Source organism: Ranitomeya imitator, chromosome 2 (genome assembly GCF_032444005.1).
Source record: "Ranitomeya imitator isolate aRanImi1 chromosome 2, aRanImi1.pri, whole genome shotgun sequence".
NCBI classification, from domain to species: Eukaryota; Metazoa; Chordata; class Amphibia; order Anura; family Dendrobatidae; genus Ranitomeya; species Ranitomeya imitator.
In genome coordinates this window covers 799,190,424-799,213,371 of record NC_091283.1, presented here as the reverse complement: position 1 = coordinate 799,213,371, position 22,948 = coordinate 799,190,424, and the positions used below count along the sequence as shown (strand labels likewise).

The 22,948-nt window shown below is 44.9% G+C and overlaps 1 protein-coding gene across 3 annotated transcripts in view; it reads right to left on the bottom strand.

The window, feature by feature from the left end:
- The window catches only part of LOC138665851 (solute carrier family 2, facilitated glucose transporter member 9-like), a 147,546-nt gene extending 128,485 nt beyond the window's left edge, over positions 1 to 19,061 (bottom strand). For all 3 annotated transcript variants that reach the window (XM_069753750.1, XM_069753751.1, XM_069753752.1), the window contains exon 1: positions 18,829 to 19,061. In XM_069753750.1, the coding sequence (XP_069609851.1) occupies positions 18,829 to 18,873 (45 nt within the window). In that variant the 5' untranslated portion in view covers positions 18,874 to 19,061. The remainder of the gene's footprint in view (positions 1 to 18,828) is intronic.
- Between the last annotated feature and the right edge of the window lie 3,887 nt (positions 19,062 to 22,948).

Below are 22,948 nucleotides of genomic sequence, written 5' to 3'. Positions count from 1 at the left end.
GTCCTTTGACTCAGACCACAACATTGCCCTCGCAGGGTGCTGATCAAGAATCAGACCCTGATGAGACTATGTTGCCCCATCACGAACGCTATACCACCGACCGACACGGTGACACAGACGAAGTTGCACACGAGCTACAAGAAGAGGTTATAGATAACCCAGTTCTTGACCCCGATTGGCAGCCATTGGGGGAACAGGGTGCAGGCGGCAGCAGTTCTGAAGCGGAGGAGGAGGGGCCGCAGCAGGCATCAACATCGCAACAGGTTCCATCTGCCGGGCCCGTATCTTGCCCAAAACGCGTGGCAAAGCTAAAACCTGTTGGAGGACAGCGTGGCCATCCGGTTAAAGCTCAGTCTGCAATGCCTGAAAAGGTATCCGATGCTAGAAAGAGTGCAGTCTGGCATTTTTTTAAACAACGTCCAATTGATCAGCGCAAAGTCATCTGTCAAAAATGTTCAACTACCTTAAGCAGAGGACAGAATCTGAAAAGTCTCAATACAAGTTGCATGCATAGACATTTAACCACCATGCATTTGCAAGCCTGGACTAACTACCAAACGTCCCTTAAGGTTGTAGCACCCTCGGCCAATGAAGCTAGTCAGCAACGCAACATCCCTTCCGGCAGTGTAGGGCCACCATTTTCCGCACCACCTGCAGTATCTGTGCAGGTTTCTTTGCCAGGCCAAAGCCGTCAGGGTCAGGGAATCACCAGTTTCGTAGTAGGAAACACTGCATCTAGGGCACCGGTGGCAACAATACCATCTCCCACCGTCTCTCAGTCTGCCATGTCCACCGGCACCCCCGCTAGTTCCACGATCTCCAGCTCTCCAGTCCAGCTCACCCTACATGAGACTATGGTTAGAAAAAGGAAGTACTTAGCCTCGCATCCGCGTACACAGGGTTTGAACGCACACATAGCTAGACTAATCTCATTAGAGATGATGCCCTACCGGTTAGTTGAAAGCGAAGCTTTCAAAGCCCTGATGGACTACGCTGTACCACGCTACGAGCTACCCAGTCGACACTTTTTTTCCAGAAAAGCCATCCCAGCCCTCCACCAGCATGTTAAAGAGCGCATCGTCCATGCACTCAGGCAATCTGTGAGCACAAAGCACCTGACAACAGATGCATGGACCAGTAGGCATGGCCAGGGACGTTACGTGTCCATCACGGCACACTGGGTAAATGTGGTGGATGCAGGGTCCACAGGGGACAGCAAGTTTGGGACAGTTCTGCCTAGCCCACGGTCTAGGAAACAATTGGCTGTAGCCGTTCGCACCCCCTCCTCCTCCTCTTCGTCCTCCTGCAGAAGCGAGAGCTCGTCCACAGACCGCAGTCGCACAACCACTCCATCCGCAGCTGCCACTGTTGCACACCAGGTCTCCCATTATGGGGCAGCTACTGGCAAACGTCAGCAGGCTGTATTGGCTATGAAGTGTTTGGGCGACAACAGACACACCGCGGAAGTTCTGTCCGAGTTCTTGCAGAAAGAAACGCAGTCGTGGCTGGGCACTGTAGATCTTGAGGCAGGCAAGGTAGTGAGTGATAACGGAAGGAATTTCATGGCTGCCATCTCCCTTTCCCAACTGAAACACATTCCTTGCCTGGCTCACACCTTAAACCTGGTGGTGCAGTGCTTCCTGAAAAGTTATCCGGGGTTATCCGACCTGCTCCTCAAAGTGCGTGGACTTTGCTCACATATCCGCCGTTCGCCCGTACACTCCAGCCGTATGCAGACCTATCAGCGTTCTTTGAACCTTCCCCAGCATCGCCTAATCATAGATGTTGCAACAAGGTGGAACTCAACACTGCACATGCTTCAGAGACTGTGTGAACAGAGGCGGGCTGTTATGTTTTTGTGGGAGGATACACATACACGGGCAGGCAGTAGGATGGCAGACATGGAGTTGTCAGGTGTGCAGTGGTCGAAGATTCAAGACATGTGTCAAGTCCTTCAGTGTTTTGAGGAATGCACACGGCTGGTTAGTGCAGACAACGCCATAATAAGCATGAGCATCCCCCCAATGCGTCTGCTGATGCAAAGTTTGACGCACATAAAGGATCAGGCGTCTGCAGCTGAGGAAGAGGAAAGCCTTGATGACAGTCAGCCATTGTCTGGCCAGGGCAGTGTACAGGACGAGGTAGCGGGCGAAGAGGAGGAGGAGGACGAGGAGGATGATGGGGATGATTATATTTTTAATGAGGAAGCTTTTCCGGGGCCACTGGAAATTGGTGGCGCGGCAAGGCCGGGTTCTGGTTTTTTGAGGGACACAAGTGACGTGGATTTGCCTGAAACTGCCCCTCAACCAAGCACAACCGCAGATTTGAGAACTGGAACTTTGGCCCACATGGCGGATTATGCCTTACGTATCCTCAAAAGGGACACACGCATAACTAAAATGATGAATGATGACGATTACTGGTTGGCCTGCCTCCTTGATCCTCGCTATAAAGGCAAATTGCAAAATATAATGCCACATGAGAACTTGGAACTAATATTAGCAACCAAACAATCAACTCTTGTTGACCGTTTGCTTCTGGCATTCCCTGCACACAGCGCCCGTGATCGTTCTCACACGAGCTGCAGGGGCCAGCAGACCAGAGGAGTTAGAGGGGCAGAAATCAGAAGTGGCGTTGGCCAGAGGGGTTTTCTGACCAGGTTGTGGAGTGATTTTGCTATGACCGCAGACAGGACAGGTACTGCAGCATCAATTCAAAGTGACAGGAGACAACATTTGTCCAGTATGGTTACAAACTATTTTTCATCCCTTATCGATGTTCTCCCTCAACCGTCATTCCCATTTGATTACTGGGCATCAAAATTAGACACCTGGCCAGAATTGGCAGAATATGCATTGCAGGAGCTTGCTTGCCCGGCAGCTAGTGTCCTATCAGAAAGAGTATTCAGTGCTGCAGGTTCAATACTAACAGAAAAAAGGACTCGTCTGGCTACCCAAAATGTAGATGATCTAACCTTCATTAAAATGAACCACAACTGGATTTCGAAATCTTTTGCCCCACCTTGCCCGGCTGACACCTAGCTTTCCTATGAAAAGGTCTTGCCTGTGGACTATTCTGAATGCCTTTTCCAATCTCGTAATTTTCTGCACCTGATTGTCCAGCATACGACATGTTTACACCTCACTAAATGGCCAAACTCCCCACACGGGGCCGTTGTATCGACACTTGGCGACAGCACCCGTGAGAGTGCAGTTTGTCTGAAGAGGTGGGTGAGCCCGCTTTTGGTCGACGGCACTGCCAATGGGTCCCTCCTAGTACAATAAAGTGTCTCTGGCGGTGGTGGTGCGCACCCAACGTCAGACACACCGTTGTAATATGAGGGGCCCTGGGCCTGTACCGCCGGCCACAAGACAGTTTCCCCCCACCCCAGCTCAAACAGTGCTCTACCACTTGCAAAATTATCTCACAGCTCCACCAATGTTTAGTCTATGCGCTGACATCCTTCAATGCCTGCCACTGACAATACCATTGTATTGACATTTTTGTTATGTTAGGCCTTCGATGCCTGTCTGTGGTCACTCCTTCCACTAGGCCTCCACTGACCACACCACTGCTGCCCGTGTACCCCTGGAACCAATTTAAAATTGCCTACAGCCATGTGTTATTATTTTAGGTCTTCGATGCCTGTCTGTGGTCACTCCTTCCACTAGGCCTCCACTGACCACACCACTGCTGCCCGTGTACCCCTGGAACCAATTTAAAATTGCCTACAGCCATGTGTTATTATTTTAGGCCTTCGATGCCTGTCTGCGGTCACTCCTTCCACTAGGCCTCCACTGACCACACCACTGCTGCCCGTGTACCCCTGGAACCAATTTAAAATTGCCTACAGCCATGTGTTATTATTTTAGGCCTTCGATGCCTGTCTGCGGTCACTCCTTCCACTAGGCCTCCACTGACCACACCACTGCTGCCCGTGTACCCCTGGAACCAATTTAAAATTGCCTACAGCCATGTGTTATTATTTTAGGCCTTCGATGCCTGTCTGCGGTCACTCCTTCCACTAGGCCTCCACTGACCACACCACTGCTGCCCGTGTACCCCTGGAACCAACATCAGAAAATATAAAAATAAGTATTTTGCTTATAAAAAAGAAAATACTGGAGAGATATCAAATGCAGACATTTTAACATTAAAAACAAACACATACAACAAAAATCTGGTACAGTACTAAAAATGGCCACCAGCTACAATAACTTTCTCCTGCAAGTAGTTAACTGAAAGGTTTTTTCAATTTTAAACACAGATATGGCATCCACCGAGTGTTGTCCTGTCGCGTCTTCTTTATATTATTGCCAAGAAGATGCAAAACAATGAAAATAATAAAATCATTATTTACCAAAAAAATAGAGTAAGTCAAAACCACATTGCAAATAAACATTCATTACAAATAAAGAAGCAGGGCGCGTCCGAGGGCGAGTATATACCTAATAAGAATATAATCACCCTCGGACGCGCCCTGCTTCTTTCCAACAGCCTTCCTTCCTAATAATCAGCCCTTCCGTGGTGTAGAGAGAGGGTTTGTTACACTCCAAGGTGTTCCCCAGGTTGCCTTTCCTGAGCTACGATCTTCCGGCTCTCGTTTAGTAGTTGTTGGAAACTACGCTGCATTGGGCCTACAAATTGGGTATGGGGTGTAGAGAGATGGCGTGTTCCACTCCAAGGTGTTCTCCAGGTTGCCTTTCCTGAGCTTCGATCTTCATGCTCTCGTTTAGTAGTTCTTGGAAACTACACTGCATTAGGCCTACAAATTGGGTATGGGGTGTAGAGAGATGGTGTGTTCCACTCCAAGGTGTTCTCCAGGTTGCCTTTCCTGAACTTCTATCTTCAGGCTCTCATTAAATTGTGGTTAAACGGAACAACTGCATTTGGCGTACTAGTTGGTTTGGGGCCTACTATCGGTGTCTGCCACTCCTTGCTGTTCTCCTGGTTTCCTGTCCTGAAATTCCGTTTTCAGGCGCTCGTTAAGTAGTTGTTAATGTTAGACTGCATTTGGCCTACTAGTTGGGTTGGGGCCTACTATCGGTGTCTGCCACTCCTTGCTGTTCTCCTCCACTGAACAAAGCTGTGCCGCCTGTTTACTACGGTTGCCAATTTTTAACTGCATTTCGACTACTTACTGATTTGGGCCTACTCTCTGTGTCAGCCTCTCATTCCAGTTGTCCTCCACTGCAATGCCCCCTGGTTATTCCTGTGTTACCAATTTTGAACTGCATTTAGCCAACTTTATTCTTTGGGCCTATATCTGTGTTTCCTCCTCATCCTGCCCATTGCCCAGCCAGTGATAGATGAGTCTGCTGGTACATTGACCCATAACGCAACATTCCCCGTGCACGCTACACAACAACATTGTGACCCTGCTGAAAGTCAAGTTGCTCTTCCCGCATACCATACCACCTTACACGGGGACAAAGAGGAAGGTGCAGATGAAAGTGCAGGTTCCTTCATCAGGTGGGGGGGAGGAATACTAGTTGGCGACGTCACTGGCACAGGGCCTCTCATAGTACGCAAAAGTGTTGCTGCCGGTAGGAGGCGCCCCCGCCGTGCAAACACACCGCTGTACTTTGAGGGGCCCTGTGCCAGTGCCAATGCCAACGAGTGGGCCCCCCCTGCTTGCTCAGGTTCACAGCACTTGCAAAGTTGAAATACTTACCTCTCCCTGCTCCACTGCCGTGACGTGGTCCAGATTTCCTGGGCCCACTAATTACTTGAACCAGCCCTACCCACCACAACTTTAGCCAAATGACCCCCAATTTTAAATGCCTTCCAATTATTATAAGGTAAATTACGCTTGACAAGCTTCATTAAGAAGAATGGATGGTTTTGACATTAAAATGGGCACTCTAGGTGTTTTCCTGGCCCCCACTCACTGCCGACTATGCTGCCCCATTGACTTGCATTGGGTTTCGTGTTTCGGTCGATCCCGACTTTACGTCATAATCGGCCGATTTCACTCGACCCGACTTTTGAGATAGTCGGGTTTCGCGAAACCCGGCTCGACTCTAAAAAGGTCAAGGTCGCTCAACTCTATGTGCCACAACTACACTTTGTTTACAATATTTGAATGAGTTACTACAGTTGGTGCTTTCAAGGGTGTATAGATGACCCTGCATGTAATTTTTGACAAGCTTTGCATAGCCTTTATGATTGTAGGAGTGCCACTACATGATAATTTAAACAGAATGTGTATGAGGCCTGCCTTTATGTCTAATACAGGGTGTATCCGAGTCCCTCTTCCATCCAATTTTTGGCAGTTGCTTCTTTCATAATTTACATTAAAATTTCCAATTTTGATTTAGAAAAAAAAATATAAAAACCTTATAAAATTTTCAATTTTGGTTTACTTAAATTATATATATTTAAAAAAATGTTGCCTTATAGACAAGTCATTATACAGGAAAGAGTGTAACATTTTTTTTTTCTAAACTTCAATTTCTCATCGATTTTGAATGTTGTATTGTCAGTCTTTAAAGTGGAGTAAAAATGTAACACCAGCAGCGATCTTGGAGTCAAAGATGGTTCCAGGAGTCTTCCCCATGCTGTTCGCCTTCCATTCAGCATTTCTTACATCAATTTCAAAATTTTCACCCCTGGCTACTTTAGAGAAAGAAGTAAGAATCTCCACCTGTCTACCAGCTAATATCCTTTGACTTTAGCTATGGAGGAAACTTCAAGTAGCACACACTGAAAGATCTAAGTTCATACTAATCTAATTTTTACTGTCAATGTACCATAATCTAACACCTGGGAGACTCGTGGAATGTGTCTTGGACTGAGGGCTCCTTTACCGGCTGTCACACAGTGACGTAGCACCATTCTGCTGTCTGATATCAAATACTGTTCCTTGGTATTTAATTTTCTTCTGTGGATAATGTGTTTTGTTTTTTGTCATCTAGTAAAGAGAATTCACATTCTATATCTTCTCCCCCATACAGGATCTCTGTTATACAACCTACATCATGGACTATACCAGTATACTGGCAGCTGTGCCCATAATGAATTATGCACGTTACTGGCCTAAACTTGCTTAATTAAAAAGCAGTCATTATGGAGCAGTATAAGTGCTTCATTATGTACTAAACTATGTTTACAGCTCCACCTTGGTCTGCAATGTTGCTATGAACACACCCTTTGACAAAAAATGGAAACAAAAAGGAAAGGAAGTACAAAAAGGTTTGGGAAAAAAATGTTGTCTACTCTACTTGGGTCAATGGCAGATGGTGCAAAGCTCAAACGCAGCTATGATCACATCATACAGAAAATGTTCAGATGGGCAAAAAAATGTTTTTGATCAGCAGTACATGGAGTCCCTATGCAATGCAGTGGCATGGCCAACAGCAGGCATCAGGGGATCCTCAGGGAACTGACATTCTATATATGCGTTTTCTGGATGCAAATCTAGTATGGCTCAACTTGGAGACACATCACACATTAGGCCTTCAGCTTATGAGTCACTGAGGTCACATACATGCTGGTCGAAAAATTGGTGTTATGTTGCTGCTTGTACCATGGTCATCCCATAGAATTTAAACCTCTCTGTACCACATAAGAACACAAGTGAACACTAGACTTTTTTGGTAGTGTGCAGTTTTTTTCATATGGGAATCACTAGAGGGGCTGTAAAGCAAGAAAATTGTCATTGTGTGTGAGCAATACTCTTTTACTGAAGGTTATAAAGCACAAGGGCACAAAGGTTGGCAGTATTACATTGTGGGCACACAAAGGGGGAAGTTTTCGGTGGAAGGAAAGACAGGCAACTTTTACTTTCTTGGGGGCTACAGAGGAGGGCAGGTATAATGGGGCACTTTGTTGCGTGTGCGAAGTGGAAATTATTAGAGTAGAGATATTGTGGGCCATTACTATTTAGTGGGGCACAATTACTGTGTAGGAGGCACTGAGAAAAGCACTCAGGGTAGATTGGGGAGGTAGTGTGCAAAGACAAGTCATGAATAGAAGAAGACGACTTCATGGAGGTTTGCACTCTAGGATGAAAACAAAGTGATTACAATTGAAGAGTACATCACTTGCAATTTATATATACTGAAAACCTATTTACACAAAACTTTTATCCATTATATTTTAAGGGTTTAGACATGAAAACAAAAGCTTTGTGGCTTCTGTCCTTGATGTTTGAAGATGCTCAAAAGTGTTAGGGTGCCGTCTCACAGTGGCACTTTGGTCGCTACGACGGCACGATCCGTGACGCTCCAGCATCGCACCATTATCGCTTCAGCGTCGTAGACTGCTGTCACACTTTGCAATGCACGACGCTGGAGCGATAACTTCACGATGTATTTGCGATGTAGAAGCCGTTGGTTACTATGCGCACATTGTATACAATATCGTGCACACCTTTGTTACACGATGCGATCATGCCGCCACAGCGGGACACTTGACGACGAAACCGGTTTTTACGTACCGGTAATAGGATTTTACAGAGTCCACGACAGCACCCACAACGAGAGAGGGGATCCGCCCACCTTCCGGACAGGAACCTACAGGTTAAAAAGGGGCGGTCCCCCTCGCCCTCCAGTTTGTGTTCCAGAGTACAAGGGTTACCGCCAATGAATCAGTACATGACAATATTATATTAAACACTACTAAATACCACCACCTCTATAGAGTGATCTCTAAGGCACACCTTCCAACAGAGTGCAGGAATAAGAAACTATATACGGGGGGGAATGTATGGGTGCTGTCGTGGACTCTGTAAAATCCTATTACCGGTACGTAAAAACCGGTTTTCCTATCGCCACGACAGCACCCACAACGAGAGACTTTCAAAGACTATTTAACTGGGAGGGACCACAGCACTAAGTACTGAACGGCCAAACTGTAAGCTGGAATTAGCAGATAGATCAAGGCGATAGTGCTTATAAAAGGTGGAAGGTGATGACCAAGTTGCCGCCTTACATATCATTTCAATGGGGACATCCGCCTTCTCCGCCCAGGATGATGCCATGGCCCGAGTGGAGTGCGCCCTGATGCCTTCTGGTGGTGTTACTCCCCTGGCAGAATAGGCAAGACATATCGCTTCTCTAATCCATCTAGCGATAGAGTTCTTCGTGACACCAGAACCCTTTTTCCGATTCTGGAAAGAAACAAACAGAGACCTACTCTGTCTCTAGCTTTGTGTCCTATCCAGGTATTCTAAGATCACCCTCTTTACATCTAGAGTATGATATTTTTTCTCCTCTTCTGAACCTGGATTTTCATAGAAAGATGGTAAATAAATCTCCTGACTTCTATGAAATTTAGTTACTACTTTTGGTAAATATGCAGGATCGGGTTTTAGGACAATCTTATCCTGGAGAATTATTAGATAGGGAGGATCTACTGATAACGCATGTACAGTGGGGCAAAAAAGTATTTAGTCAGTCAGCAATAGTGCAAGTTCCACCACTTAAAAAGATGAGAGGCGTCTGTAATTTACATCATAGGTAGACCTCAACTATGGGAGACAAACTGAGAAAAAAAAAAATCAAGAAAATCACATTGTCTGTTTTTTTAACATTTTATTTGCATATTATGGTGGAAAATAAGTATTTGGTCAGAAACAAAATTTCATCTCAATACTTTGTAATATATCCTTTGTTGGCAATGACAGAGGTCAAACGTTTTCTGTAAGTCTTCACAGGGTTGCCACACACTGTTGTTGGTATGTTGGCCCATTCCTCCATGCAGATCTCCTCTAGAGCAGTGATGTTTTTGACTTTTCGCTTGGAAACACAGACTTTCAACTCCCTCCAAAGGTTTTCTATAGGGTTGAGATCTGGAGACTGGCTAGGCCACTCCAGGACCTTGAAATGCTTCTTACGAAGCCACTCATACGTTGCCCTGGCGGTGTGCATTGGATCATTGTCATGTTGAAAGACCCAGCCACGTTTCATCTTCAATGCCCTTGCTGATGGAAGGAGGTTTGCACTCAAAATCTCACGATACATGGCCCCATTCATTCTTTCATGTACCCGGATCAGTCGTCCTGGCCCCTTTGCAGAGAAACAGCCCCAAAGCATGATGTTTCCACCACCATGCTTTACAGTAGGTATGGTGTTTGATGGATGCAACTCAGTATTTTTTTTCCTCCAAACACGACAAGTTGTGTTTCTACCAAACAGTTCCAGTTTGGTTTCATCAGACGATAGGACATTCTCCCAAAACTCCTCTGGATCATCCAAATGCTCTCTAGCAAACTTCAGATGGGCCCGGACATGTACTGGCTTAAGCAGTGGGACACGTCTGGCACTGCAGGATCTGAGTCCATGGTGGCGTAGTGTGTTACTTATGGTAGGCCTTGTTACATTGGTCCCAGCTCTCTGCAGTTCATTCACTAGGTCCCCTCGCGTGGTTCTGGGATTTTTGCTCACCGTTCTTGTGATCATTCTGACCCCACGGGGTGGGATTTTGCGTGGAGCCCCAGGTCGAGGGAGATTATCAGTTGTCTTGTATGTCTTCCATTTTCTAATTATTGCTCCCACTGTTGATTTCTTCACTCCAAGCTGGTTGGCTATTGCAGATTCAGTCTTCCCAGCCTGGTGCAGGGCTACAATTTTGTTTCTGGTGTCCTTTGACAGCTCTTTGGTCTTCACCATAGTGGAGTTTGGAGTCAGACTGTTTGAGGGTGTGCACAGGTGTCTTTTTATACCGATAACAAGTTTAAACAGGTGCCATTACTACAGGTAATGAGTGGAGGAAAGAGGAGACTCTTAAAGAAGAAGTTACAGGTCTGTGAGAGCCAGAAATCTTGATTGTTTGTTTCTGACCAAATACTTATTTTCCACCATAATATGCAAATAAATTGTTAAAAAAAACAGACAATGTGATTTTCTGGATTTTTTTCTCAGTTTGTCTCCCATAGTTGAGGTCTACCTATGATGTAAATTACAGACGCCTCTCATCTTTTTAAGTGGTGGAACTTGCACTATTGCTGACTGACTAAATACTTTTTTGCCCCACTGTATATCACTGACCCTCCTGGCAGATGTTAATGCTAAGAGTAGAGCTGTTTTTAAGGTTAAATTTTTTATTGAAATAGAGTCTAACGGCTCGAACGGAGGTTCAATCAACGCCTCAAGCACCAAATTTAAATCCCAAGGGGGTATTCTTACAATATGGATTGGGTTAGACCGCTGACATGCCTTAATAAATCTAGCAACCCATCTATTTCCAGCTATATCACTGTTATATAGAGCTCCCAAGGCTGAAACATGAACTCAGAGTGTTGACTGCTAAACCCAATTCCCAGCCTTTCTGAAGGAATTCTAAAATAGCTGAAATCGGAGCTTTATCTCCTAATGGTTGCTGATAAAACAAAAGGAATTTTTTCCAAATTTTTGTGTAGATCTTTGTAGTGACCTCCTTTCTACTTTTCAATAAGGTATCTATTAAAGCATTAGAGAACCCCCTCTCCTTCAGAAGCTCCCTCTCAAGTTCCAAGCCGTTAAGTGAAGAGTCTCCAAATTTGGATGACGAAATGGCCCTTGAGAGAGGAGTTCCGGAACCACTGGCAACACCCAGGGATCGGTCACAGACATTGTCCTGAGGAGAGAGAACCAAGGCCTCCTGGGCCAGAAAGGGGCAATTAAGATCACTCTGGCTCTTTCCTCCCGGATTTTCCTGAGAACTATCGGAATCAGAAACATTGGGGGAAAGGCATATGCCAGCTGGAAGTCCCAACGGACCCGAAGGGAATCCACTATAAATGGTTGGTCTGCTATCTGTAAAGATGCGAACCTTCTGACCTTCCTGTTCTTTCTCGTAGCAAACAGATCTATTGTCGGCAACCCCCACAGATTGACTATCTGATCGAATATCTGATGGTTCTGGGACCACTCTCCCTGACGAAGGGAATGGCGACTGAGGTAGTCCGCCTCTATATTGAGTTCCCCTTTTATATGAACTGCCGACAGGGATTGTAAGTGTTTCTCGGCCAGAGACAATATCTGTGCTGTAGTGGTCATCAGGGATCGAGATCTTGTCCCCCCCTGATGATTGATGTAGGCTACCACAGTCATATTGTCTGTTTGTATCTGTACATGCATATTCCTCAGGGATGGTAGTAAGGAAAGAAGAGCCTGATTGACTGCCGTAAGCTCTCTTAGATTTGAGGAATTCTGGGACTCTTGAATCGACCATCGCCCTTGGCTTAGAATGTCTCCCATATGGGCTCCCCAACCGAACGGACTGGCATCTGTTGTAATTATGTTGTCCGGAGTGATGGTCCAGAGAACTCCTTTTGACAAATGTGCTAGATTGAGCCACCATCTCAGATCCTGAAGAGTGGCGGGTGATAATTTGAACCTTCTGCTCAGAGCACCGTGAAGATCTTTTTCTGCTTGAAGAACTTCGTACTGAAGCATTCGGGTATGAGCCTGAGCCCATCTTACCGCCGATATACACGCAGTCAAAGATCCTAGAAGCGACATTGCGTCTCTTAGACTTAAGTTTGTAGCTTTCCTTACAACCGTGATCCTTTGAACGATCTTCCGCTTCTTCTCTTCTGGTAGGAAGGATGACTGATCTTCTGAGTCTAGAACAACTCCTAGGAACATTTGACGTCTTGTGGGTTCCAGTTTTGACTTTTCCCAGTTGATAATCCATCCGAGCTCCTGTAGGGATGATATTATGGCATTTACCCTAGACGTACACTGATCAATTGAATTTCCTACTATCAAAAAATCGTCTAGATAGGGCACCACAAGGGTCTCTCTCTCCCTGATATGTGCCATTACTTTTGAAACAACCTTAGTAAAAACTCTAGGTGCCATGGACAGGCCAAAGGGCATTGCCAAAAATTGAAAATGCTTAATTTGATGGTTTACCCATACTGCCATCCTGAGAAATTGCTGGTGATTTCTGTGAACTGGAAGATGGTAGTACGCATCTTTTAGATCCAAGACCGACATGTAGCACCTAGGAAACAAAAGCTTAGTTGTTGACTTAATGGATTCCATCTTAAAAGCGTGGTACTGAAGATATTTATTCAATTTACGTAAATTTATGATAGTCCTAAAGGACCCATCAGGTTTAGCGATTAAGAATAGCGGAGAATAAAAACCCGTCTTCTCCTGATGTTTTGGAACTTCTTCCATAACTCGCTTTGTAAGCAATTGTTGAAACTCTAATTCTAAGGCCTGTTGTTGGGCCGGAGTGTCCAGTGATGTTATCACAAACTGATCCGGGGGAGTTCTCAAAAATTCTAATTTTAATCCGGACTCAACCACCCCCATTATCCAGGCACTAGAAGTAATTTTTTTCCATATATCTGAGAAGAACTTTAGTCTTCCGCCTACTGGTAGATCTGTCTTATCTGTAATTACGCCTACGTCTTGAGAAAGATGAAGGGTTCTTATAGTATCCACCTTTCTTCTTATGATCTGATGTTTCCCAGTCGCGATTATATCCCTGCTGGTCTGGCTGGAATCTCCTGAAGGGCATGCGTCTTCGGAAGGCGTTCCTAAAAGTGGGATTAAGCGTTTTAGGAAATCCCTTCTTCCTATCTTCTGCCTTTGCAAGGATGTCATCCAGCACCGGGCCGAATAGGTACTCACCCCTACATGGAATGGAGCAAAGTTTGGCTTTAGCCTGGGCATCCCCCTTCCAGGTCTTTAGCCATAGAGCCCGTCTGGCTGCATTCGAAAGACCTGCCGATCTTGCGGCCAATTTCAGAGAATCAATTGAGGCGTCTGCTAGATAAGCTGCTCCTTCTCTGACCTGAGACAGGGAATTCAGCAACTTATCCCTGGGTACCTTCGCTTTAAGCTGCTCCTCCAGCTGAGTCACCCAGACCATGATTGATCTGGCCGTACAGGTGCCTGCGATAGCAGGCTTAAAGGCTCCAGATGATGACTCCCATAGTTTTTTAAGGAGCATGTCAGCCTTTCTGTCTGAAGGATCCTTGAGGAGCCCTACATCTTCTAACGGAAGTGAGGCTGTTTTTGAAGTAGAGGCTACTGCCGCATCTATTTTAGGAACCTTCATCCACTGTGATAAGGTGTCATCTTCAAAGGGGTACCTTCTTTTTGCAGCTGAAGGTAAAAACCCTTTATCCAGCTTGTCCCACTCCCATTTGACCAGATCTTTAACAGAATCCACCACTGGGAAAGCTTTTCGACTTCTCTGGCTCAGCCCTGCGAACATGATCTCCTGGGTTGTTTTTGGTTCTACTCTCTGCAACCCCCATAGTTGCACGGACTGCCTTAATTAAGGTTTCCATACCATCCGTGGAAAAGCAAGGTCTTCCCTCCTCATCTGAAGAGGATGCCGAAGAACTTTCCGAACACTCGCCCTCTTGAACCAAAGGGCTGGAATCGGACACCAACTCCACACTGCTTTTTTCATGCCGTCAGGTTTTAAGGGATGATTTCATTTCTTCCCTAATTACCTCCCTCAGATCCGATACTCGGAGAGGGGCCTCTTCTTCTAACATACGACATATGCATAATTGGCATAACTTTTTAACATAGGTGTCAGGTAGAGGCTCTGTGCATACAGCACACTGCTTATGCTTGGATTTGGAGACCTTTTTCCCCCTATAATAAAGCATAGTGTAGAAAACGGCTGTATCAGGCAATGGTCTACATATTACACTCACCACTGCTGAAAAAAATGTAGAGTACCGGTTTTTGAGGGGGTGAGGCGCGACGTGACGCTGGTTTGCCAGGATCCTGCTGCCCACGTTCGCCGCTATGAGACCTGTGCTCTCCTGCCTGTCGGTGTTCAGCGTCTCCTGCCGAAGACATATTGCCGCACACACATCTCACCTGAGCGCTGCTCCTTTTCAAAAGTCCCGCGCTCCTCCTCCCGGTCTCCTCCGGAAGTTGTTCGCTCTACTTCCGGGTCATAAGCGCCGACCTGCTCCTGCAGCGTCGCGCGCGAGTGGACGACCCAGGGTGGCGTGCCTTCCCCCGGGAACGCCACCGCTCCTTGCCAGACGAGGGGGGAAGCTGACACAAGACTTCCCCCGACGCTGCTTCCGGGCCCCCGACTCTGCCGTTCTCCCCGGACACCGCACAGAGGCTTGGCGGACCCGGGTAAGAGGAAACGACCTGTAGGCTCCTGCCGTCCGGACAGGAACCCAAACTGGAGGGCGAGGGGGACCGCCCCTTTTTAACCTGTAGGTTCCTGTCCGGAAGGTGGGCGGATCCCCTCTCTCGTTGTGGGTGCTGTCGTGGCGATAGGAAAAGAAAGTTTCAAACGATCTGCTACGACGTATGATTCTCAGCGGGGTCCCTGATCGCAGGAGCGTGTCAGACACAGCGAGATCGTAAGTATATCGCTGGAACGTCATGGATCGTGCCGTCGTAGCGATCAAAATACCACTGTGTGACGGTACCCTTAGACCAGTTTGTCTTTATTTTAACAGATTTGTTGGAGATCTAATTTGTTGACAATTACTAATACACTACTCAACATTGAAATTGCAATAAAAAGGAAAAGTTGTGCAATTATGGAAATCGCATGATGGATAGACATGTTACTGATCTGCAAATGATGAAAATGTGATCAAAATTTTCAAAGCCTCGTTCTCAATTTAATTCACACCAAGAATGAGCACCTCATGCAGAAATACAGGCACTTACACGCCTTGGTTGCTATCATTGTAGCTATTAATGACTTGGTGTTGTCGTGTTGAAAATGGGTCCTGGGTCACTTGGCCATATACAGGTTTCCCTATTCATCCATTCTGTTCTGCAAGTGAAATTGGACGTCACATTCTAAGCCCGTCAGTGTCTTCACAAAAAAAAAAATTAGAATGCATCTGGACATTGGGCTACAAGCCAGACGTCCAGAAACAGGTGCTCCGTTGACCACACGTCACAGCTATCAAAGGCTATCATGGTGCACAGCAAGACGGAAATGGAGGTCTATCATTCTCAAAGAAGAGTCCAGTTTTCTCTTGAATGCAATGATAGCCGGATATTGGCCTAGCTACAACATCAGCAATGCCATTAAGTGGCTTTCACGAGGGATCATCACACCTGTTCTATTCATGAGATAATGGTGTGGGCTGGTATAATGTACGGTAGATGGACCCCTCTTGTCTTCATTGCAGGTACACTAACAGAACATGTTACTCGTGATATGGTGAGCAGCCTGCATGTCCTAAAGGTGCTACTATGGCATGCAACATCTCCAGACTTGTCTCCAATCAAGCACATCTAGGTGGTCATTGGCTGTCAATTGCAAAGGTAGCAATAAGAAGTTCTTGCGTATTAGCGTGCCCAAGTACAGCATGGCAGAACATTCCTTAGACATCCATTAATAACCTCATTAAAAGCAGCCAAGGTTTAGAAGTGTGGGGAATTCAGCACGTGGAGCTCATGCATGATATTGAATAATTTTTCAATGTTTTGAATATTTTGTTTACATTTTTTTCTTCATAATTTGCATATCATTGAAATGTCTATCCATACTGTGAATATCATAATTCCGCAACCTTTTCTTCTTGGTGTAGCAATTTGAATGCAGAGGAGTGTATAAAAGTTTTACAGGTTCTTCTCCTGCGCTTGTTATTTCAGGATCGCGATCCACCCGCGGCGCTTAAGTAGTTAAATGACGCTGTCAATTTCTGTGTAGACTGTGAACCATAAATTGAGCAATGTGGGAGCCAAATTTTGTGCAGGAAGCACAGTGAGGGGCAATTATTCAGTGGCTCCGCATAGGACAGATATTTTTATTTAGGGGAATTATAATGACAACATGTTGGGATGTAGCGAAAAAGAGAAAGGGAAAGTTTGCATAGTTTCTCCTTACCATTGTTAAAATGTATAAATGTGGGGACAGACTTGACATTTCAATGGATTGGTTCTGTATTCATGTACTGACTGTGGTGCTGGTGATGTGTTCCTGTAATGATGGTGGTACTGTTTTCCTACACCAACAGTGGTACTGATGATTCATTGATGTCCTGATGCTAGTTCTATATTCATGTACTGACTGTGGTGCTGGTAATGTATTCCTGTATTGATGGTGGTACTGTTTTCCTACACCAACAGTGGTACTGATGATTCATTGATTCATTGATGTCCTGATGCTAGTTCTGTATTCATGTACTGACTGTGGTGCTGGTGATGTATTCCTGTAATGATGGTGATACTGTATTCCTACACCAACAGTGGTGCTGATGATTCATTGATGTCCTGATGTTAGTTCTAGTTCTGTATTCATGTACTGACAGTGGTTCTGATGATGTGTTCCTTCTTTTGTTTTATATAGTATACTGCTATACTTTGATGAAATATAAGCAATCAGATGACCACAGAATCAATTTCCCCTAAGGAGAGTAAATAATAATGAATGAATACCATAATAACAATGACAGCATTGCATTTGTTCACTGCAGATTTATTATTCCCTTCCCGGAGGGGTGTCATTTGTAGTTTCGACCCAGGAAAAAAGTTAGAAAAGTCCAAAATACAATTCTATGCACTTCTCAGCTGAGAGCAGGACAAGTTATGTACAAGAGTTGTGCCAGTGAGTATTAAACAGGAGTATCCTCATTCATTGTCTGCAAACAGCTATGTTGAATATGGTGAAGAACTGAAAATACAAAGTCCGGTATAGCAGAAAGTTGTAGAACTTTTCACTCATACAGTAAGTTCTATTTATAGACAATTGGAATATGCTTGTATATATTTTGGCCACAATGCCACTTATTATGGATTAATTCTCCTTACACATCACATGCATGGTATTAAGGAACAACATGATGTACTGTGGCACTGACAACATCCACATGCTGCAAGTAATTGCTTTAGAAACTTCATCCGGGGATTAGGAAAAGCTTAAAATCTACTGTTGGTGGCTTTCAGATGCATTCATACATGACAACCACATAAGATTTTATACACATATAGACCTGTTTTATTGATATGGGCCCTTACCCGCCTTTTTCCCAGCTGTCAGACAATATTGGTACTATTGGGCTATGTAGCTCAACACTGTGTGATACCATGGTACAACATGCAGTATTTACAAAAAATAAACTCTGGATACCACATTCATCTCAATAGAAAAAATAGCAAACCAAAAAAGTTAAAGAAACCAGATGATATGGCAGTGTACAAGTGAATAAGAAGTTACCTGGTAATTCTAGGACCTAGGACACTGTTTATATTGATATATAAGGAAACTCACAAATAGAGAGCTTCCTTCTCCCATAGAAAGCAATGAGAAAGTACAAAAATGCTGCAAAACTGCGCACATAACACCGGCTGCTTATTTGCAGCTTTTTTTTAGTGAATAACAAACTACCGGTAACTTTATTAACATATACTATAGAGAAACCACACATATAATCCTCTTAAAAAAAAAAAAAAAAGTAGCAAAATGCTGTGTTTTATATGCAATTTTTTTACGTACTGTTAAGCATGAATGTTTTGTCTGCAGAAAAAAAAAAAATTAATTAGCCTTACTGTGTTAGATCACAATGGGGGCATGCCATGGCAACAAAAAAAAAAAAAACAATCCAAAAATGTTGGATTTTTTTTTCTAATTTACATGCATTGTTTTCTACAATATACAATCACAATTGTATGCAGTATTGCAATTTTATTGCATCCGATTTTGCCATATTGCAAATATTCATGCAACACCGAGGAGTCCCACTAAAAAGTACAATGTTCAGGGTTGTTTCAAGTCACACAGAAGAAAAATGTGACAGTCACATAAAATGACCATTGATGCGATCCTATTATACATAAAGGAATTAACACAAGGCGATAATACACTGGTGATAATAATAAGTCCATTCACGCTATATAATCTGCACAGACTGTGCCGCTCAGCAGCATTAGGAGGACTTACCCCGGCTATATGCTGTGCACTGAAGGCTTTCTTGTGGTTATCCATTTACAATGAATAAATTGTCACTTTTTCAAAATAAAAAAATATATATATATCTCCCTAAATTAAACTTTACAATTTTCCAAAAAGAAAAAAATTAATTAAAGCTACTAAAAAAGGTACATGTGCTGGTAAATGTGGCCACATTCACCTCCTCATTAAGAGCCTGTCTTCATCAGACTGGAAAGCTGTAGAGAAAGGCAGGACTCACATGATTTAGCTTTTTTTCTAATGAGGAAATGGTAATCAATTTGTCAGAGTTTTTTTTTTCCTTCTTTGGTTAAACTGCAGGCTGCCCACAACATATTGGAACGATCACATGTGAGGTGTCTGGTGGTGTTATCCCACGTGGGGCTCATAGTATGTGATCCAAGATAAAGAAATTTTACGTAAGTGTCTCACATGTATGAATGTTATCCAACGTCGAATAGAGCTGTTATTTCTGGCAAAAGAGCATAGGAGGATTTAAAAATGGAGTTTTTGGGGCATTTTATATATATATATTTCTCCGTGTGCCAAAGCTGGAAATGGAATAAAGCCAAAGTGTAAGGCCGGGGTCACACTTGCGTGTGCAATGCTGGAAACTCGCACGAGTCTCACGCATCCATACCTGGCACAGCTGCCGGCACTCGTGAGCGGAGAGTGTGGCTGCATGTATCTCTATGTAGCCGCACACTCCGGTCCCGAGTGCCGGGTATTGATGCGAGAGACTTGTGCGAGTTTCTCGCATTTAACACGCAAGTGTGACCCCGGCCTTAGGATGAGTTCAGACAGCCGTGCGGAAAACCAGGCCAGTGGTGACTGCAAATTGTGGATGTCAGTGACTCCGTGTTCTGAAACTGCATTTTGCTGCATGCATTTATTCTGGTCCATATAAAAACCAAAGTAATGCATACACAGATTCTTTTTTTTTCCCTTACAGACCATGGGACCATATGGAATATCGGTCACATGTACTGACAGGTTGACTGCAGGAGATTTCTATAAATCCCGTCCACGGTGCTTGAACCACAAGATGCTGCGTTTTTGATGCAATGAAAATAGGCAACGTCAAAAACTCATCGTGGGCACAAAGCATAACGGTAAAGCTGATACTTATCTCTCTTTTTATTACTCCTGTCTGGAGTCACAAGTGCACTTTTTAGTGTAATGTTTGGTGCAGATTCTTGAGCCAAACATAGGACTGGGATAGAAAAGTATTATACCTTTCTTATTACTTTTCCTTTTTTATGCACTCCTGATTAAGGCAACTAAAGCTGCATTATAAATTACACGTGTAATTCTTAGGACTGATGCACACTAATGCAACATGTCTCCTGTTTATATGACCCTATAAAAGATATATTTACACTTGGCAGAAAAATCCCCCAAAAAGTCACAAAGCCTCTAATTGCCTGAAAAAGATGTCAATGATTTTGTAAAAATACAAAACATTATTCATCAACATTTTTCTACCTTCTACATAGCAATCCATTTTTCACGGACCCATAGATTTGCATTGCTGATTTTTATCTGACACTCAGGTAAAAATTGGACATGTTTCAACAATTTGGCGCAAAATAATTGGACATGTGAACAGCCCCATTGATTATACTTGGTACAAGTTCTCTCCATGAAAAAACGTATGTCTAAAATAACCTTCACAGGCTGCACAATGCCATCCTTGTGCTGTTTGTCATTTTCACGGACCCATAGACATGTATGAGAAATTTTGATCTGTGACTTGAATGAAAAATGTACACTTCTTTGCCCCCTTCCGGATCTCTTATTCTTTTACATATTTGTCACATACAGTGGCGTAACTACAAAGTTAGGGGCCCCGGTGCAAACTTCCAAATGGGCCCTACCCCTGCAGCCCTGCCATGCAACTCAATGTAACCCCCATAGAATACAACGCAGCCCACCTAATAGTATAATGCAGCCCCTCCATACAGGGGCAGTGAGAAAGACACGAGCAAATGGTGACGAGGGGGCAGGGGACAAGGACACAAGGGGGCTAGGGGAGACAGGCACAAGGGTAACATAGGGGGGCTACGGAGCAAGGAAGACAGGCACATGGGGGCTAGGAGGCAGGGGAGAAGGTTACAAGGGGACTAGTGGGCAAGGGAGCCTGACACAAGGGGCACATGGGGACAAGTGGGCAAGGGATACAAGCACAAGGGGACACAGGGACAAGTGGGAAAGGGAGACTGACACACAGGGACTAGTGGGCAAGGGAGACTGACACAAACACAAGGGGACAAAGGAGACAGGCACATGGGGACAAATGGGCAAGGGAGACTGGCACACGGGGACAAGGGACACAAGTCCCTGACACACACACACACGATACCAGCTCATATACACAACTCACAATCTCCTCTCTGGTACAGGGGTGGCTGATGTAAATCGGCTGCAGCTCCGCAGCTTTTCCTGACTAAAGCGGCTCCGTCCCGCACAACCCCCCCCCCCCCCCCTCCCCCCCCCTGCTCTCACCTTCTATCCCGGGGCTGCAGACTAGAGCAGAAGCTGACAGTCTCACCCGGCATGATGACTGGAGCTGCTTCCTGTCTCTCACGTGCCCCGGCTGCCCCCTCCCCCTAGATACGCCTCGGACTGTTGCCGTGCAGGAGGAATCTCCTGCACTGCAACATGGTGTTGGGTGCCCCTGACCTGCCGGGCCCCTGACCTGCCGGGCCCGGTCGCACTGGCGACCGCTGCGACCGCGGTAGTTACGCCACTGGTCACATATAAATGTTTCAGATCACAAAACAAATTTAAATATTAGAAAAATATAGCCCAGGTAAACTCAAAATGCAGTTTATAAATGGTTTATGAAAGGTCTTTATTATGAAGGGAAAAAGAAATCCAAACCTACAGAGCCCTGTGTGAAAAAGTGAGTGAGGGCCAACCTTAGCAGCAACAACTGCAATCAAGCGTTTGACATAACTGGCAATGAGTCTTTTACTGTGCTCTGGAGGAATTTTGGCCCATTCACCTTTGCAGAATTGTTGCAATTCCGACACATTGTAGGGTTTCCGAGCATGAACCACTTTTTTAAGGTCATGTCACAGCATCTCAATTAGATTAAAGTCTGGACTTTGTGTAGTCCACTCGAAAGTCTTTATAATCTTGCCTTGCGCAGGCGTGTACTATGGAGGACAGAGAATGACCTTCAATCCAATATTGCAGCCAGCATGCAGCCAGCGGGTAAGGAAAGGGTGAATCAAACACCCGAAAACCCCGCCTCTGTGGCTGAAAATTGTTCCCTCCAAATTCAGGTGGCAGAGTCCCTTTAAGCTGTTCAGAGGCAGACTTGCTGGTGTGTTTTGGATCATTTTCCTGCTGCATAACACAAGTCCGCTTCAGCATTAGGTCACCAACAGACGTACGGACATTCTCCTTCAGGATTTTTTGGTAGGCAGCAGAATTTCTGGTTCCATTTACTACAGCAAGTCTTCCAGTTCTTGAAGCCGCAAAAGACCCCAGACCCTCACACTACAGCCATATTTGATTGTTGGTATGATGTTCCTTTTCTGAAATGCCGTGTAACTTCAACGCCAGATGTAATTGGATAAACACCTTCCAAAAAGTTAAAGTTTTGTCTTGTCAGTCCACAGAGAATTCTCCCAAATGTCTTGGCTATCGTCAAGATGTTTTCTGGCAAAACTGAGTTGAGCCTATATCAGAGGCGTAGCTAGAGCTTTTGCCGCCCGGGGCTGATCCCGAGTTTGGCGCCAAACCCCCCCCCCCCCCCCAGCTCAATACACACAAAGGTTACCAAAAATGGTTTTCCTGTTTTGTAGAACTTAAACTGGGCCTAATGGTGTCACCCCCACATGCCACACCTGTGACTTAATACCACCACACCATGACCAGGCCACATAGTGACCGAATAATACTACATACAAGGGACAAATACCACCGCACCATTTCCAGACCACATATTACCACCACATAGTGACTGAATACTACAATACTGATCAGTAATAAAAAAAACCCACAATACTATCACCATAAGTGCCAGTATTCACAGGAGATCTGTACTTAGTATGCAGTGTCTGTGTAGAGGTAATACAGAGATCACTGGTGACATTATACA